General features: G+C 42.8%; 1 protein-coding gene across 2 annotated transcripts in view; it reads left to right on the top strand.

Annotated features, from left to right (window-relative positions):
* SH3BP5 (SH3 domain binding protein 5) overlaps positions 1 to 16,650 on the top strand; it is an 83,922-nt gene that overhangs the window by 27,295 nt on the left and 39,977 nt on the right. For both annotated transcript variants that reach the window (XM_052796873.1, XM_052796863.1), the window contains exons 4-5: positions 6,436 to 6,600; positions 14,676 to 14,806. In XM_052796873.1, the coding sequence (XP_052652833.1) occupies positions 6,436 to 6,600; positions 14,676 to 14,806 (296 nt within the window). The remainder of the gene's footprint in view (positions 1 to 6,435; positions 6,601 to 14,675; positions 14,807 to 16,650) is intronic.

The following is a 16,650-nucleotide window of genomic DNA, read 5'->3' as shown; positions in this document are numbered from 1 at the left end:
CGTGTTGCTGGTAGCAATTAAACTATTGTTTTAAAGATTAATGAGTGGGAGAGACATTGGTTTCACAGTAACAAACAAGTGCCTTTTAGAGCAAAGGCCTTGGGCCAGCACGTGGTGTGCTGGTGCCTTGTTCTGAACAGCAACCGTGTGTTCCCTTCATGCTCCAGCTTACAGTGATTTTGTAAACAGATTCTTCATGCCTTCTATTGGCAAAAACACAAAGATGCTGAAATAAAGTGGGTGTCAACACCTTGGCAGTGCAGGATGAGTTAGGTTCACCTGGATAAATGAGAGGCCCATTTTGTAAATACCTGAAAATAACCGAACTTTGCTGACTGCCGTTTCTAATGGGAAATTTGCTGGTTGTGTTAGTGATGTCCTTTTCATGAATTTACCAACACTTGTGGTCTGGTCCTCTGGTGAGGGAGGCTGGCTGAGGGCAGAAATTCTGTAGCAGGCTTGGCCCCGCAAAATGTACCCTCTGCATCTATTTCTGGCAACCTAGCTTGGCTGTTAGCTGCGTGCACATGTGCTCACTGGTCAGAGGCTGGGCAGTGTCTACCAGGGTATGTTAGATGTCAGCTAACCTCAGATGAATGCTATAGCTGTGTTGCACCATGTTTTGGTGTCAGTGATACTGTGCAGTCCCGGATAACTAGGTAGGCAAAAACAAAAATTGGAGATTAGATGAAATGAGGAAGAGGAGTATATATCTTGGTTGATGTTAACGCAGAAGATTGAAGCTATGTGTGGTAGGGTGGGAAAAATCCTCTATTAGGTCAGCTGGGCAAGGGCTCTGGCTGCAAAGGGGGATTAGGGCAATAAAAGCTATGTGGACTAAACAGAAAATTGTGTTTCATAACTAAAGGGTACAGGGTTTTCTGCTTTGAAAGTAGGCAAGCAGATGTGTCTATGCTGGCCTGAAAATCTGTCTGTATGCCACTGCCAATTGTAGAAGAATGGTTGCATTTTTAAAAGTGCCTGGTTTTGTTTTCTTCTATTAGCTTGCGACGGCTTAGCTTTTTTGGTTTCATCACTATCTTTAGCTAATAATATAATCCAGCTGTTGTGCATGGTTCCCTTCTGTGCGAGGCCCTGTGTAAGCTAAGCATGAGGGTGCAGCTTTTATCCCCCACCAAAAGGGATTTGTCAGGACTGAGTTCCTTTCAGCAACATATTAATAGCTCGCTGTTACGAACCCTGTTAGTACCCCTTTAATTTTACATTGTTTTTTATTTTAAAAGTTGACATATTTTATATTGCAGTGCTCCATTTGCTTCTGCGAGCGCTGCTACTGTGTACCACCTCTTTGGGAGCTGGCTGCTAAGTTTGGGGCTGTGCGTATCAGAGCCAGGGAGATCAGTGGCAGGTGATCTGATGAGAGGAGATCGCCTGTGTGGAAGAGCACGGGGTGGATAGTGGCGAAGAGAAAGCTCTCAGCCATGAGGAGAGGTAGAGAGGAGCGAGCTGGGTGGGCAGAGCAGGACTCTTGGGCGTGCTGCTTGTTGCAGGGGAGGGATTTACTGCTGTGGGAGGCTCGGTTGTAGCAGGTCGCTTGTGGAGTATTGAGTTGAAGAGGAGGGATGAACACAGTGGCAGAAAGAGTTGGTGGTCTGCGCAGATGGCGTGCGACAGACTGCTGTGCTGCTTAATTGCGTTTCTCAAGGGGTCCTATTTTACATTTTACTCTAACGGGGGAAGGGGCTGCAGTGGTGAAGACATTCAGTTGAGTTTCCTGGCAGAAAGCACTGATGATGAGGCACAATGAGCTCCCAGTCACTGCGGCAGTGGGAGCTGGGCACAGGTTCCCCAGTTCCCAAGGTGTCGAGGCTTCCTTGTTTTCAATAAGGGGTTTCACTGGCCTAGCTCCTGACTCTTTTGAAAGAGATGCTCACTTTTATATCGGATAGACTCCATCAAGCACCAGCAATGTGTGTGATAGGCAGAAAGTTGACATCCCACTTGCCTCCAACCTCCCTTGGAGATTTTTGTCCTCACCCCTAGTACATTTTCCCTCATGCCACCCCAGGGCTAAACCTTTCTCAACTCGAACACCAGTTTGTGCTTGAAAGCAAAATAACCTAGTTTTCAGCTGTTCATTTGAACTTTGAATTCTGGTCTTTTGAGAGAAACAAGTGCTGTCTAAAATGAAGTTCATACACAATGTGAGGAGGTTGGATGGAGACGTGAGCTCCTGTTGTTCTCTGTGGTTTTAAAAGCACATGAAGAACATGGCTACTCTCTCCTTCATCAAACTGAGTGACCTGCAGGCTTGAGACTGAAGAGCGCGAGAGCAATCTGTCGGTGATGGTGCAGAACAACTTGTACATGCTGGAGGGAGTTTTAAATGAAAGCTAATTATGGAATAACTGTACTAACTAAAAAGTGTTTGAGTATCCTTCTTCACATTGGCAAAACCACAAACCTGTTTATGTTTCTCTAATGACTAATGTCTCATTCTTTACTCTAGCATTTGGCTTTTTTCCTTCCCAGGCTTTCAGCAAGTTGCTTAAAATAAAAGACTGTAGACTGACTTCAGCTAACTGTTGAAGCTAAATTGCTATTTGGACTAACTCTTTTGCTTAAACCAAAAAGCATTTTGTGTTCCAAAACAGTGTTTCCAAATGGCCATTGCAGAGTAGCATTTAACAAATGCAGCTGCGAGAGAACGGTTTTGTTTCAGTTTTCCATTTGCCCACACAGTTATGGGGCATGAACCTGAATGTGGCCAGAGTTATGGGCCTGCCTGTTAACAGCTTCAGCTGTCAGTGTCCTACAGGTCCAGGTGCAAGTATAAATCTAGCTGAACTGTAAATTTAGCTTCTGGTTTTCTTATCATAAAGAACATTTTTCCGCTGTGCAGCCAATTGTGCTTTAGAAGCTTCATCAGAGGAGCTACTAGTACTGCAAGCTGAAATGAATGTTGTTTTCCATGGGGATTTAGTAACTGAGCTCCTAATGCTCTGGAGACTTTTTTGCTGGCTTAGATGTGTTGATCCCTGCCCCAGGTATCTGTGCCAACAGAAACTTTCAAGTGCTGATGCAGTTACGATGAGAAAACTGTACTTCTGTGTTCGCATTCCCCCTGGGATCTGGTTTTAGTAGAGTTTCGAAAGCAGTTACTTGCTGGTGCAGTTCTGCCTGTGCTAGGAATAGGTTGCCAGTCTGTTTTCCTGTGTTTGTAAGTTGTTTCTTGCACGGGCAGGCCCACTGCTGCAGCAGAGCAGCCACGGAGCTGAAGCCTTCACTGGGGCTAGGCTTTGACAGCCTTATTGCCTGGAAGTTATTGGGACCTGGCTCTCTCGCGTAGGGTCTTCCATGAAAATCAGTCCTGCCCTTCCTCCCAACATTCTCAGCACTGTTCTGCAGTACTTGGTGTGGGCTCTTACTGGAGTCTTGCATTTTATTTCACTTTTAAAAATCCCGTCTCAAAACTATTTTAATGGAAAACTTTCGGTCTTTATTTGCATTTGATCCCTTTACTAGCATACGTCAAACTTACTGGAAGAAAAAAAAAAAACTTGTGAATTTTTGGAGAATTCAGCAGAGGATATTTTCAGGACTAAGATTCGGGCTTCTCACTCTGTCCTTTGTTGGAAGCTTAGGTTGAGCCTTGTTTAAACATCCTCAGGTGGCTTTTCCTGTGCTTAGTGGATACCATGGTTTAGGTCAGTTAGTGGCTAAACCAAAATACTCTTTAGCCAGGCTTATTCTGAATTTATAAAACGTGTTAATACATTTGAAACAGGCAGCTGGTGACTGGGGTGGTGAGGAGATGTAATGTGTGGGTTTTTTTCTTTGACTTTCTAAGAGACCATATTAACGTTGAATTTACCCCAGCATGCTGTTCATCCACTAATACTGGCTCAAAGCTCTGTGCTGCTTTGGGATGTGCAGTCCTGCATGGAAATTAACACTTTAATGCCCTGGCTCTTCACAAAGGCTTTAGGCAGGGTGGTGTGGTGTAAGTTGCCTGAAAGCAGCAAAGGGCATGGTTAGATGAATTTCTCTTCTGTGGAAAATGCCAGCAGCCACTTCAGAAGGAAGTGCATCAGGGACTTTGGCTGGAAGGAAGTTACTGCGCTGATTGTGATGACTTTGATTTCCCTCCCCAGCTAGTAGCTGAAGGACCTCTGACATGTAACTCCTATTTTTCCACGGTCACTCTGGAGTGAAGTGCCCCTTTGTGTGATAGGGGGAAGTAAGAAGGGCTTGCTGCTATTTCAGGACATTGTGAGGGAAACTTAGTGTGCTTTATTTCCTTTTGAGACTTCTGTTTAAATTAGGAGTCTGTCTCCCCTGCCGTGGGGCAGGGAGGGAGGGGTTTTTCCCATTACCTTTACAAATAACTGTGGTGTCTCAAGTATTTCATGCAGCTGGTGTTGAGGAGGCATAGCCAGCTTCTTTGCTGGAGAAATGCACCATTGTTCTACTTATTTGCCATTTTGTATCAGGGATTTTTAGCCACTTCCCAGATGACCACTGCTTCTTCACACTAAAACCTCTTCCTTTATTCATAAGACTTCATCTTCCTCAATTTAGTATTCTGTATGTCAGAGTCCTTTCCCCTGTTTCAGCCTCAGGCTCCTTCTCTGTATATCATGACATGTAAAGTTTTATTTGTTATTTTGTTCTGTCAGTCGTGTCTTGTCAAAGACATTTCCCATAGGTATAAACAGGGTAATTCCTTTTTTTTAAATCACTGAAGCGTAAACGAAAACTGTCTTGACAGTGCTGGATGTTCGATTAATTGAATGTGAAGCTTACATTTGAAGGGTGGTGTTTCAGTGCAAAACAGCTCAAAAATACTCCTTTAGATAGAAATTTATGAAATATATAACATAGAAAAGTTCAGGTAGATTTTACTTTTGAGCTAAACAAGGTATTTGTGCATCAACCTCAAAAGGGCTCTAGAGCAGTAAAGTGCTGATGCAATTAAGAGACAGCAAATGAACACAAAAGCTTCAGAAATAAAAAATTTCTGATGAAGGAAAACAATGTGAAACCTGCATGTTTGAAAGCCTGAATGTTAAAATTGCTAGTCATTCAGTGATAACTATAAAAAGAGAGGACATCTCTATCTTAAAAACCCCTCCCCAAAACCCAAACCACAACAAACAAACAAAAAAATCCCAACCAACCAACCAAAACTCAGCCAACACCAGTAATTTGTTTATGGATATTCTATGTCTATTTGTTGTAGAGTCACCTATTTTGAACATTTAAGACTTGTCACTGGTACTAAAGTGCAACACTGCAAGACTGCTGAACTCTGTGATGGTTTTTGTCACCGCGGTACCACTGAAACATGCAGTATGCCTGGCATTATTTCTGCTTTATTGGCTGCTCTCCCTTTTTGGGTTCAACAGGCAAGGGCTTGATGCTGTGTTAGGGACCCTGGCGGGCTGATGCTCAGGTGTGAAAAACGGAGGTGGCTCCAGCCTGCAAGATGGGATGTGAGCATTTTACTTGAGGACTGTTCAGAGTGGGATTTGGATATGGTGAGAACCTTGTTACAGCCTTCAGGAGAGGTGAGGGTGGTCTGTAAATGCAATGTCTTGGAGAATTTTTTTTGGTCCAGAAAAAAGAGATCACAGCCCATTGATTAGATGGCTTTAAGCCGTGCTTGCTTGGCTGGGAAGGTTGTATATTGTTTTGGAGGAGTCTTTGATCTCACAGCAAGAACCATATAGTTCATCAGAAGACTCTTTTCTCCCCTGCTTTCATGCAGACACTTGAAGGTGCTTCCTTCAAGCTCAGACTTTGTGTTATTTTGCTGAAAAGAAGCAGCGGTTTCCAAAGGACATAGCAGGGCCTTTATCTGTGTTTCACATGCATTGCAAATTCCCTTGGTTACCTCCGTGTCTCTGTACTGGGGACTTGCTGCACCAGTTCTGTCCCAGCAATAACAAAGTAGAAGAATGTCCACAGAATTAGCAGCCACCTTCTCAGAAAACTTGTTTATGCTTTAGAGCAATGTAATACTTCCAAAACATTTCCTCAGCATGATTAATGGTGCACCAGATAAAAATCCACCCTGACTAAACTCAGGGAGTGCCATTCTCAATGTATTCTTGACATGCTACAAGTTTGCTATTGCGTTTTCTTTTGTTATGTTTGTCAGTGATTTAAACCTACCTCGCAAGGTATTTATCTCTCAGCCAGGTGCTTATTTGTAGGCCATCAGCTGTGCGTTTTTTGATTACAAACACCATGAGGCAGTTCTTTGCAAATTACCTGTTTGGGTGGGAACTGCTGTCTTAGCAGTACTTACTCCAGTGAGGAAATATGTGTCACTTCCAAGTAAAAGGTTGGGAAACAGTAATGCTGGTGTGGTGTTTTTAAAGTCCCGGGATTAGTGTGGTAGATCTTCTAAATGTGACCGTGAGGGTTCCTTTGTCTCTGATCCCAACTTTTTTTTTGCCTCTTTTTTAGGCACAGCTGGAAGCTCAGAGGGCGACTCAGGATTTTCAGAGGGCCACTGAAGTGCTGCGTGCTGCGAAAGAGACCATTTCACTTGCTGAGCAGAGGCTACTGGAAGATGACAAACGTCAGTTTGACTCTGCCTGGCAAGAGATGCTCAACCATGCTACTCAGAGGGTAATACAAACTTGCCCCAGCATCTGTCTTTTTCATATTTTGTGTTCTCCTGTGGTGTATGAGGCCTACTTTCTAAAAGACCAAATTTTTGTATTGCTCCAGATAAACGACATGTAGGAAATGAAGCTACAGAAAATTATGAAGCCTAAGGTTAAATTATTTGGGCCTTGGGCTACAACTGGGAAAACTATAGTTCTATCTGGCTGTGCTAGGAGCTAGTGGAATAGATCTAAAGAAGAAAAAAGTTACCACCTATGTAATAGGGATAAACAATGTTTTAAGGCATATCTGCATTTGGAGTTACGCCAGAATAATTGCACAGGGATGGCTATTCCTGAATACACGTGTTATGGAAACTCTTACTCTGGAAAAACAGGGACATGTTCCAATTTTAGTATAACCTGTTCTTAGTATGGAGTCAGTTGAACAAGGCATTTTGCTTTGGAAACATGTATTTGAATGTAGAATTACTCAAAAATGTGTGCTGCATTTTAAGCTTGCACACTGCTCTATCCTGAATTAATTTTCAAATTTATACAAGGTCTTACCTCCTTTGTAAAGTCTTTTTAAATCTACAGAAGAGATGCACTGTCTAACAATGAAAGGTGGTATTCATTTTAGCATCTGTCAAGAAGAATTTTCCTGTCATTTGCTGTGTCTTTTTTTTCCTGTTTAAAAAAAAAAAGGCAGAAAGGTTTTTTTTTAAACATGAAAGAACCAAAAATAGAAGTTAAAAACCTTTGTTCTGTCAGAGTTCCCTTAATACGCCAGTGAAGCTAAACTTGCTATTCCAAATGTGCTAGCTTGCTGTACAATGTTCGTGTTGTCTTGCAGTCCTCAATGCAGTAGCACTGTTCTGTTGCAGAAGCTTCTCGGTTATAAGAAAAGCCTCTCTTTCAAAGTGAATTGTAAAAACCAGCTGCCTGATGAAGAAACAGGGAACAAAAAGGATGTTGGCTGTGTGTAGGGGAGGGATGGAAAACCTGGTATATGTTAAAAAAGAGAAAACAAACTCTAGGGTATTGTTTTTGTTATTGTCCCTGTTATCATTAGGTATTTGCAGATCTGTTAACCTCTGTGTGTTTCTGAAGGGAGCCCCACCTTTGCAGTGTGTGTGTGCCAGGACAGCAGCAGCTGTCGTTTTCCCTGGTTGTTATCCCTGCTTAATATGAGCAAAGTCCAGAAATGCATACACAATTTTTGATTCTCAGAATAGACAGGGGAGAAAACTGGAAGCATCTAAGGAGTTGCTTAGAGCTCCTGACTGCTGAACTGCTGAGATCTGGTGGAGAATGAGAGCAACCATGTACCAGCTGCCTCTCTCTAGCTGGCATAATGAAAACTTGTGTTGGGGTGGGTGAGGAAAGAAATGCTAGCAATTTTGAGAGTTCAGATGGATTCCTCTTTTCCTTGGCTATTTCAAGGGGATCGCTGTGTCCTCCTACAACCCTTAATCCTTCCCTGACAGTCTGTGAGAGGAGTACACCTGAGATGGGCAAACCCAGTGATTTAGAGCAGAAGATGGCTGCTGACAGTGTTTGGTGGAGTCATGCTGGTGATGTTGATATGTATCATCACCGAGTGCAGCGTATCTGTGTGTCGGAGGACTGATTCAAACCATAATGTCTCTGATGGTTACAGCAGAACCGTAAATAGGAACCTTAGGCTTGTTTACCACTGTTATAAAATCTCCTAGGCACAGACTGGATTGTATAGAGCAGCTGATGGCTCCTTGAATGGAAAGTGTGTTACCCAACTCTTCCTGGTGCTTAAAATAGTCTGGGTAAGCTCAGTTCCCAGAAAGCACCCACCTGCACCTTTTCAGGGTACAGCAGGTTTTGAAAGAGTTACGTGGAAGTTTGTCTCGTGATTTTCATTGGCCAGACTGGAGGCCTTAAGGCTAGGGCCAGAGCTAAGAAGAGTGAAAATGCTGTTGGAAGTCCTGACTGAACAGACCCAGCATTAGTTTGTTTGGAGTGCTTGGCTGAGTTTTATAACTTCTTTAGGAGCAGAGTGAATAATTCCTTGGTTTCAGTGCATGCAATTAGTGAAGTGCTCAGTGTTCAGTGAGGTAAACAGAATAACTGGGATCTCGAGGAGCAGAAAACATCATAATTCCCTACCAAGCTATGAATGAAAACAGGTTGGAGCATGAGATCTACTAGAACAAAAGTTCTCCTTGATTGCCACAGTGTTGCTGTTAACTCCGATAGTTAACTGCTAATTACATTAGAATTGCTAATGGCAAAAACTGTTTCTGAGGGTAAAGGCTGAGGGTTAAGAAATAGAATTCCTCTACTTCCTTCCACATACAAAATCACTCTCAGAAAAAGTTTTTTGCACTCTAGTTGTTTGGATTTGTTAGCTTCTTTCATGAATCTATAAATGACAGTTGTACTGGGCCTTGTACAGCAATGAATCAAATGCAGAAAAGCACCTCTGTGCCAAATGTTAGAAGTGGGCTACTAATTAATTTGTTTCTCTATTGATAGAAATGTCAGGCAAGAGTAAAGGTGGTTTTATTTGCTATTCACAGGCAGAGGCAGCAGGCTTTATTGAATTAATCTGAAATTTGGAACAAAACCCGAGCCCTGTAGCAGCTTGGTAGCTGACAAACAATGCAAACAGAGAGCATAAAGGAAGAGGGTAGGCAAAAGAACAAATGAGACACTTGTGGGGTTTTTTTTATACAGGCATGTATGGAAATACTGCCAGGTTACTTTTGCACTTGACCCAATGGATGTGGACAAAGACTTGGGTTCCAGAGTACCAAACAGGAAAAGCTGTTTGCAGACCCTCACTGGGAGGAAATGGAGATAAGGGTTGCATGTTATAATTGCTTTTTCATTTCTTCATAGACTGAAAAGCTATTAACACTATTTTTAATGTGTCAGTCTAATGGGTTACTGTAAACAAGGCTTTTGTAGCCACTGATATAGAAAATCATATAATTAAACTGATGAGAAATAGGAGAGTTACTGAAATTTTGCTTATCCTGGGTGGGCTGGAAGTGTAACATGTGGAAGATGGTTTTTATTTGCGGAGCAGACAGGACTGGCATGAACAGGTACAGGGAGTACAGGCTGTCACTCAGCAATTTTTTTTTCACCTGGCAGTTTGAGCTATGTTTCAAAGGAAGCTGGGTGCCTAAATAGGAGCTCGATGCCTGCCTGCCTGTGAAGATGCAACTAATCCCTGTAAATGTCTGTGCTTGATCTGTGTGATGACCACTAGTGACTGTGATGCTATCCTGCCAGTCAGGCAGCTGCTTTACCCGTTTCTACTCTTACCTTGATGTGTATTTTGGGGTAAATTCCTGTGTCTTTTTTCTTTCTAGATGTCCATTTCTCCACAGATCTTAGATCAGTGTAATGACACCTAGGCTGAGATTTAGCTCATCAGTTTCAGGTGTCTAGAACATTACTTTGTATGTCCCAGTTACTTGCCTAAACCTCTATTACAGTCAAAGGAGGCCTGATCAATAAGTTGACGACGGTACCTGGAGAACAATTCATGTGACCAGAGGGGCAAGTTCATTGTAAGGTGAATTCTCTGTTGATTATAATGGAAATGTAGTCACTTAGCTTGCATGTAGACAGGTTTGATGAGCTCTTAACCTGCCTGGAGAAGAAAAAGTGCTGTTCACTGTTAGTCATTGGCTTACCAGGTTTTTGGTAACTGCAGTTTGTCTCTAAAATTTGGAGAAAATGTTTTGGGGAAGTGGAAGTGTGTTGCCTATCTGCTAGTACCTTGAGTTATAATGCTGCAGTTTGGGGTGCAGAGAGCAGGGCTATAAAAGGGCCAAAGGATGGAGAACTTTGAAGGGATGAAGGAGAGGTCTTCACATCTATACTCCTGTTGAAAATCATTCACAAATATGTACAAAAGGAAAGTGCTGACAGATGCGTTACCTCAAGTTTGAGACAAGCTGGAGCAGAAAGGAAGATCCTTCGTGAATTTCAAGAGAAATTGCTAATTTCTAATTCCCGATGCAATCTGCAGTCTTAAAAAGGTTCTGCTTTTACAGTCTTTCCTGAGATATGTTCAGTTCATAAATTCTGGCAGGGAGAAGAAATGTTTTGGCTCTTGATCCTGAGACATTTTAAAAAGGGAAGGGATGAGGGGAGAGTGAAGAGGGAGGAGGCATGCTCCCTCTTGGTTTAATCCGGTTTGTGAAGCCCCCTTTGATATTACACCATGAAATACCATCTGTCAGTGTAAAATGCTTGGGTGCGTTCACGATGTAGAGAGAAGAGATACTTCCTGCAGATAGAAATACTTGGAGAAAAAAGGGGGGAAAGAAGTCTGTGAAAAGAAACAACAAAAATACCCACATTCTTCCCTGCCCTAATCTCTCTGTCACTTCACCCTGGAAATGCAGGGGTTAAATGCAATCCCTGGTATTGTTGATTCTGTCCTCCCGGTTTACTGATTTTTGCATTGTCTCTTACCTCTCTTATTTCTAATTCTTCCTCTAGAAGAGTCATCAATTTAATTTTTTGAGAAAGAAACAGTTGTCCAAAGTAATTCTCTGGCTTAGATGCTCAGCTTTGCTTAATTTCACTGATAGATTTTTCTTTCGCACCTGTTGTTATTACTGAAATTTTGCCTGGAGTCCATCTTTGACTTTAGATCATGCAAATCTCTTGGGGGGAACAAAGCTACTTGTACAGACTTACTCACTAAAAATATATATTCTACACCAACCTTCCTTTCCCAGACATCTGGATTGGACATAGGGGGTAGGGAAGGAGAGAAGAGGAATTGATTGATGCCTGTGGGATTTTGTTGTGGTTTTTTTTCCCCAAAGTTGTAGCCTGTGCTACTTGGGAGAATAAGTTCTGCCTGGAATTGGTGATCTAGTATTTAAGGACAGGTGTGGGCTACAGAAGTGTCCAGTGAATGTGTGGGCATCCTAGATGTTCACCCACTCTGGATGTTTTTGTGTAAGAGTCCCCAAGGGTGTGAATGGCAGGTACAATGTAAGGAGGAGAGGTGTGTCTTGAGCAGTCTTAATTTGAAAAGGTGTCATCCTCACTTTTATCTCTGCCTTTTTCTAAGTAATGCTGTTGCATCTGTGATGGCTTAGGAGCATCAACAAGGCAAGGCTGGTGGTAGAAGCACAGTGACTGTTAAACAAAACAGCTTATTTGGTAACTGTGTCCAAAAGCTTGTTTACAAGTCCATGTAAGACTGCTTTTTCCCCAACTGTATTATTAGATCTGATAAAAAGTACTTCTTTCCCACACAAGCCTTGTTGGTCATTTCTAAGACCTTTTTAAAAGGTGATGGGTTTCCTTAGCTGGTTGTGCATTGAACCTCTCAGATGTAGAGGTGGCAGCATGGCTTGCAGTCTGTTTCTGTCAGCCTGCCCTGGTGGACAGCTTCTCGATTTAAAGCCCATCTGGCTTTTGTGAAGGGGTGGATGATCTTTTTGTTTCTTCTTGTCTGAATGAAATACTTAAATCCATCTTGGCAGGTGATGGACCTCCACAGAGATACCTCATAACCTTCCCGGTATTGTCCTCAGCCTCGGGCATGCACCTTGGGCCACTGTCCCAGGGGAAAGGGACAGGCTGTCTCTGGCCTCTCCACAGGCTTGTGTGGGTAATGTGAGTCCGATGGCAGAATGCCCACAGGAAAACAAGGGAGTGGGGGGAGATGGTTTTCCTTACATCACTGATTTCTCAAAAGGATGAAGTATACAACCTTTTTTTTTTTTTTTCTTTCTGGAAAGGGTAATGAATGTGGGTATATATGGCTGGCAGCAAATCCCATATTTTGTCAGATATTTTGAAGTGTTTATGATCTGTCATCCTCAAATCCCGGTTCTGCAGGGTTGAGCATTTCTGTGATGTTTGATGTGAAAGATGTGCAAAATCAACATGATACTGGACACCTAACCTGCTTTATGACTCTGATGCTGTTAGTACTTATCATGTGGTTCATCCCAGTTATCAAAGTTGATGCTAATATTACCCCAGGAATGGATGCGAGGGATTGACATTTAATTGAGCATTGGCAAATTCCAGCCACTCTGTTATTTTGTAGCTTCCAGCATTTTTAAATTGCAGTTTCCTTGCCATGCTACAAAGAAGGCAAACCAGCTTCTGTGCAGACTTTGGAGACTGCATTTTAATTTAAGACACTAACATGCTAAAACCAGCCTTGTCTGACATATTTCACTATGGAAAGTCATTGCATTAACCTAGCTTTCAAACAGTTGTTCAAGATAAGAGGCTGCAGCTTGTTTTCAGGATGCAGGAGAGAGCCTATTAGGAATCTGATAGATTTTTTTTTTTTGACCTTTTTTTGACAGTGGATGCCTTATTTATATCTATTTATATATAAAATAGTTGAAGGGTGTTGGAGTTGAGTATATTATTTTACATCTAATCAAAAGAGCCTTTAGAAACCTTTCTTTCTTGTAGTTTGAAGTTCTGTAGCAACTCCTTTGTTTAATAGTAAGTGGTGTGTGCAGGAGAGCAAAACGTGGCCTCCAGTTGTGGCAGCAAGAGCTTCTAGTTGATGATGATGCAGTTCAGCCTTGGCATGTAGCAATTTCACGCTTTCATTTAGGCATCAGAAAGGACAACGTGAGTTTTCGTGAAGGGAGCAGCACTCCAAGCAAGTCAAAGCTGACTGTACTCTTCTCCCTGTTCAGTTCAGCGTGAGGGCTAGGACACTTTCAAGAGATTAGAGCTTTGTGGGTGAGGTTATTTAAAATCAAGATATCTTGAATATTCTCTCTGGAGCTGAGAGCTCAGATGCACGTTCTGGTGGTGGGAGCCAGTTGGAGCAAATTTGCATGAAGTTGTGGAGTAGTTGGTTTCACAGCTGAGACATTTTGAAATCCAGTACTGGAGAAAATCAAGTCCTGCCATTTTTTGTATGGATACCTTCATAGCTGCAGGAGGGGGAGCCTGAAAACTGCCTGCTTTCTCCTCATTGCCAGACCGATGGAGAGGTGTCACCACTTTTCTTTCTTTAAACATATCAGTTACCTCCCTTTCTGGATCTTGACTGCTAGTGCGTTAAAGAAAACATTTTCTGTCTTAGACGTTTTCTGACATTGCAAATTTGCACGATAAAATTACCCTGGATTTAATTACTGGCGAAGTGTGACTATGGGGTACCAGCAGAGCCAGCTAATGGGGGGACACTTACTTTTCCTGTTACTTTTGTAGACTCCCAATTGCTGCAAAATGCCACGGCCGTGAGCGCTTGTTTATAAAGCTTTGAAGAAATGATTGCCTGAAGAATTTGCTCGCTTGTGTGCAGGGCTGCAGCCCGACTGGCTTGCCGCTCATGGAGAGCAGCTCACGTGCTGGGCCTGGGACTGCTGCGTGTTAACCATCTGCCAGCCTGCACAGCGGCTGGTCATCAGCACAGCTTCTCCCCTGCATGGTAGGGGTGTCAGCTCGGGGTGCGAACCTCTCTGCATTTTTGGTCTTCAAACCGTGATTTCAGGCTGGTCAATTTTTTTTTTTTTAAGAGAAAAGCCGGCTTCCTGGCTTTCAAATGGGCCGGCTGTGGTTGGACAGACTGTTTCTGGTGACTGGTGATTCAAGCTGAACGGCATTTCAGTCCTCCCACGGCTGCGGCTGGTTTTCAGCCGTGTCCTGAGGGTGGGCACCGCAGCAGCGAGGGGCTGAACAGCCTGCTGGGTCCCTGCGGGGAAAGGCAGGCTCCTGTGGGAGAAGCAGGAGGGGACAGAAATAACATGGTGAAATGTAACTGGGTGGCTTCTGCTAGCAGCGCTCTGCTCCTGAATATCTAACTGGGTTTAAATATGGATGATCCCAAAATTTGAGGCTCTTCTGAACTTCCCGTAAGAGATGTTATGCAAGAAGCTGCAACACCTCTGTCATAACTAGCACAGTGTTTGCAAATCTGACATATTGCTGCTCCTTTCAGGAAAAGACTTTTAAGTAGGTTCACTGAAAGTAATTTTTTCTATACCCTTACTCTCCTGACATGAGCTGATTGGAGAGATTATGAAGCTGCTGTTAATTAAAATAACAAGAAATGGATCATTGTGTCTTGCCACTCAACCTGTATTTTCCCTATTCAAGGTCATGGAGGCAGAACAGACCAAAACGAGAAGTGAGTTGGTTCACAAGGAGACTGCAGCCAAATACAATGCTGCCATGGGAAGGATGAAACAGCTGGAGAAGAAGCTGAAAAGAGCCATCAATAAATCAAAGTAGGTTTTACACTTGGAGACGAGTTTAGTGATGAAGTTTGTTTGTGGGAGATAACGATTCTGTGCAGGTTTTCAAACTTGTGAAAGTGTGTTACCCTTTGTATCTCTCCCTTTGGGCATCTGTCTGCATGTGGCAGCCTCGCAGCAGAACTGGTACTGGTATTAGTCCTTGCATTTGTTGTCCTTCTAAGTGTCTTTTGAAGCACCTGAATTAATAGACAGGTGAACTAAATGGGATAAGAAACCTTTTCTGGGCATGTTCTTAGTCTTGTTCTAGTGCATTGAACCCTTTGGTGGCGTGTGACTTGAGAAACAGGCTCATGGGATTCACGTAGATGCTGCCTACAGAACCACAGAGCTCTGTGTGTGGATATTTTGCAGTTTAGGTGTGTTTGCAGTTTAGTTCTTATTTTTAGATAGGAGAGCAACAAAGCAAGTGACAGAAACCTGAAAGGTGCGAGACTGCATCAGAGTAGCATGCTGTACATCAGACTTGTTTACTTCCTAATGCTGCCGTAGCAAAGGTGTCCGAGAGCTGTTCTTGGGGAAGGAAACACACTTCAGAGAGCATAGCTAAGCAGCAAGTGTCATTAATAAATGTATCTGCATTTGTGATGTGCAGTTTTGCTGTTGCAGAGAAGTTGAAACAGCTTTTTGTTCAGAACCTGTTTAGATTTTGGCCCTGCTTACAACCTATTCTTAATCCTTTTTATATTTCAGTTGTTTTCTTTATATTTCCAGACTGCAGCTTGTCTAAACAATCTGCTTGCTGTATTTAGCTTTTAATCCCTCCATCTAAAAATTACTTTTTGGTGAAATTGGTCAGCTAAAATCTATTTTGATTGGTGTTTGCTCAATTCAAGAAAGGATTAGCACTTCTCAAGGAAGATTCAAGCATGTTTGCTAAAACAGCGTAGCAGCATGGCTTCATAGAATGAGCTGCATGCTGTCTGTCTAGCACTGCACAAGGACTGTGAAAAACATCATCAGATCACTAAATGACAGATTCCTCTGGAGAAGAGCAATGTCTGAGAAGCGGTTTGGCTGCTAGGAGTTCCCTCCTTACAATAAGATTTAAAATAAAGACCCTGACAAGTTGTCAGTGGGGTCCTACATAGCTTTTTATAACAATGATGGTGCTGAGCCTGATGCCCCAGCTGCATCTTGTGTGATTTGCCTTCTGAGTCTTCATTTCCTTGCTGAAACTACCCTTGTAGGGGTGTTGGCATTCTCCTCAGGACAAGCTGGTTTTTACTTGTATGTGGAAGAATCCCAATATACTCCTTTTCGTCTCACAGCAGGGCTGACTGCAGCATAAACCACCTAGGTAAGGTGTTTTGGAGATCCCCTAATAAGGGGTGCGCAGAAATGCCAATTATTCTAACCTGGTATTGAAGTGGAAGGTGTCTAGTGGCACGAACAGGCTTATTGTGGATGTATTTGAAGTCATGCTACATAGGGATGTTGGAAAGGTCAGTCGTCTTTCAGCGTTGCAATTTTCATGTAAAGGAGGACTGAAACTGAGCTGAAAACGTGAATGCCGTCAAGTGGCTACATAAAACTGGGGAATGAGGCTGCTGAATTTGCAGCTGCTTGTATTGTAGGGTGTAACTGGCTACTAGCTGTTTTTCAGGAAGGATTTAACACCAGCAAACTGGGTGGTGCGGGAGGGTTGGCTGTAACGCCTGGGCCTTTCAGGCCCATGTTGTCTATCCTCTCTCTCCATAAACTTGTGGGTAGACATACTGAATGAGTTGCTCTTTTCCATGCAAAAAATTATTTGTGTTCGCTCCTCACTTCAGTCGGGATTAATATGCTTAAAGCGTTACTATTTGAAAGTAAGA

This window comes from Harpia harpyja, chromosome 1 (assembly GCF_026419915.1).
Source record: "Harpia harpyja isolate bHarHar1 chromosome 1, bHarHar1 primary haplotype, whole genome shotgun sequence".
Classification (NCBI taxonomy): domain Eukaryota; kingdom Metazoa; phylum Chordata; class Aves; order Accipitriformes; family Accipitridae; genus Harpia; species Harpia harpyja.
Note: the sequence above shows the minus strand (reverse complement) of the source record. Positions and strands in the feature narration are given on the sequence as shown.